The 1,178-nt window shown below is 51.1% G+C and overlaps 1 protein-coding gene across 1 annotated transcript; it reads right to left on the bottom strand.

Moving 5' to 3' along the window:
• Positions 1-359: 359 nt before the first annotated feature.
• On the bottom strand, positions 360-1,161 carry PUNSTDRAFT_132331 (uncharacterized protein; the record flags this gene model as incomplete). Its single annotated transcript, XM_007381686.1, has 3 exons — positions 360-848; positions 896-1,042; positions 1,096-1,161. The coding sequence occupies 3 exons, from the start codon at positions 1,159-1,161 to the stop codon at positions 360-362; spliced, it is 702 nt and encodes a 233-aa protein (XP_007381748.1).
• Between the last annotated feature and the right edge of the window lie 17 nt (positions 1,162-1,178).

Raw genomic sequence — 1,178 nt, 5'->3', positions numbered from 1 at the left:
GGACCCCGCGTATGGACTCAGTGACGTGCTCATTAGTCCATTCTCAGGTCCAGGAGAGAGAACACCAGAGGAGCGGGAATTCAACGAAAGAATGTCTTCGCTACGCATGGAGGTTGAGCACACGTTCGGTAACGTACTCAACAAGTGGGGGTTTCTCCGGTCAAAAAGCAAGATGAAGGTGTATTCTTCTCCAGTAGGACGTTACTATCGTGTCGGAGTCCTTTTAACGAACACCATGAATTGCCTTCGACCAAATCAAACATCCCAGTTCTTCCTGTGCTCGCCTCCTAGTCTTCGTGAATATCTCCATCATTAAAATTGGGCATATATAGACATAAAGTACAGCAGCTGTAGGAGCTCTAGATCTCATGCTCGTCGTTATCATAGAAAGCAGAGTGATGCTTGGGTGACTCGGAACTGTTGTCTGATATCTGAGCCGGAGAGGGTGCCTGAGACGCTACTAGGTTATCGATAGCGGATACAATAGTACTAATACCATGATCGTAAACATCGACCATGCGACAGAGCTGGCTGACAACAGCATCTTGATGTTCTTCAAGCCGTGCGCAATGAGCTTCCAAGCGGTCGTAGTGACGTGTGATGCGAGCGTCCATGTCGCAGCTGTCGTTGTCGTTCTGGTGTTGTTGGGCAACCCGTTGTCGCTTGGACGGTCGTGATTGAGATCCGGAGACGTCGGCAGGTGCCTCATCCTCGGTGTGTTGCGCAGCGTCGTCGCCACTGCTGTCACTGTCTCTGGAGGCTTCATCCGTATCGGTGCGGGGTCGCTTCAAAGTTTGCATGGCTTCCGATCGGATACGTGTTCCTCCCTCAATGTCCTCCGCATTCTTCTACGCAAAGATCAGCCATCGTGTACCAGTCGATCAAGGCTACGAACCTTGCGTAGCTTGGCCTTGTGCTTGTCAGACTTGTTTCGGGCGGCATCGCGCTGGCTCAACGCTTTGTCCAAGATAGCCCCGAAACTCGCTCCTTTTTCACCATCCAACAGAGCTTGAACATCGCGGCTAACACGCTCAGAGGATCCCTGTGAGTGTATGACTGATGGGCTCTAGTGTAGGGCGGAATGAGAATACTCACCTCATGGTATGCCATCATATCGAGCATCTTCTTCTTGATGGTGTCGGAACTCCTCCCAATACACATATTGTCGGCCCAAAGTC

The sequence above is a fragment of the Punctularia strigosozonata genome (genome assembly GCF_000264995.1).
Source record: "Punctularia strigosozonata HHB-11173 SS5 unplaced genomic scaffold PUNSTscaffold_4, whole genome shotgun sequence".
Classification (NCBI taxonomy): Eukaryota; Fungi; Basidiomycota; class Agaricomycetes; order Corticiales; family Punctulariaceae; genus Punctularia; species Punctularia strigosozonata.
Note: the sequence above shows the minus strand (reverse complement) of the source record. Positions and strands in the feature narration are given on the sequence as shown.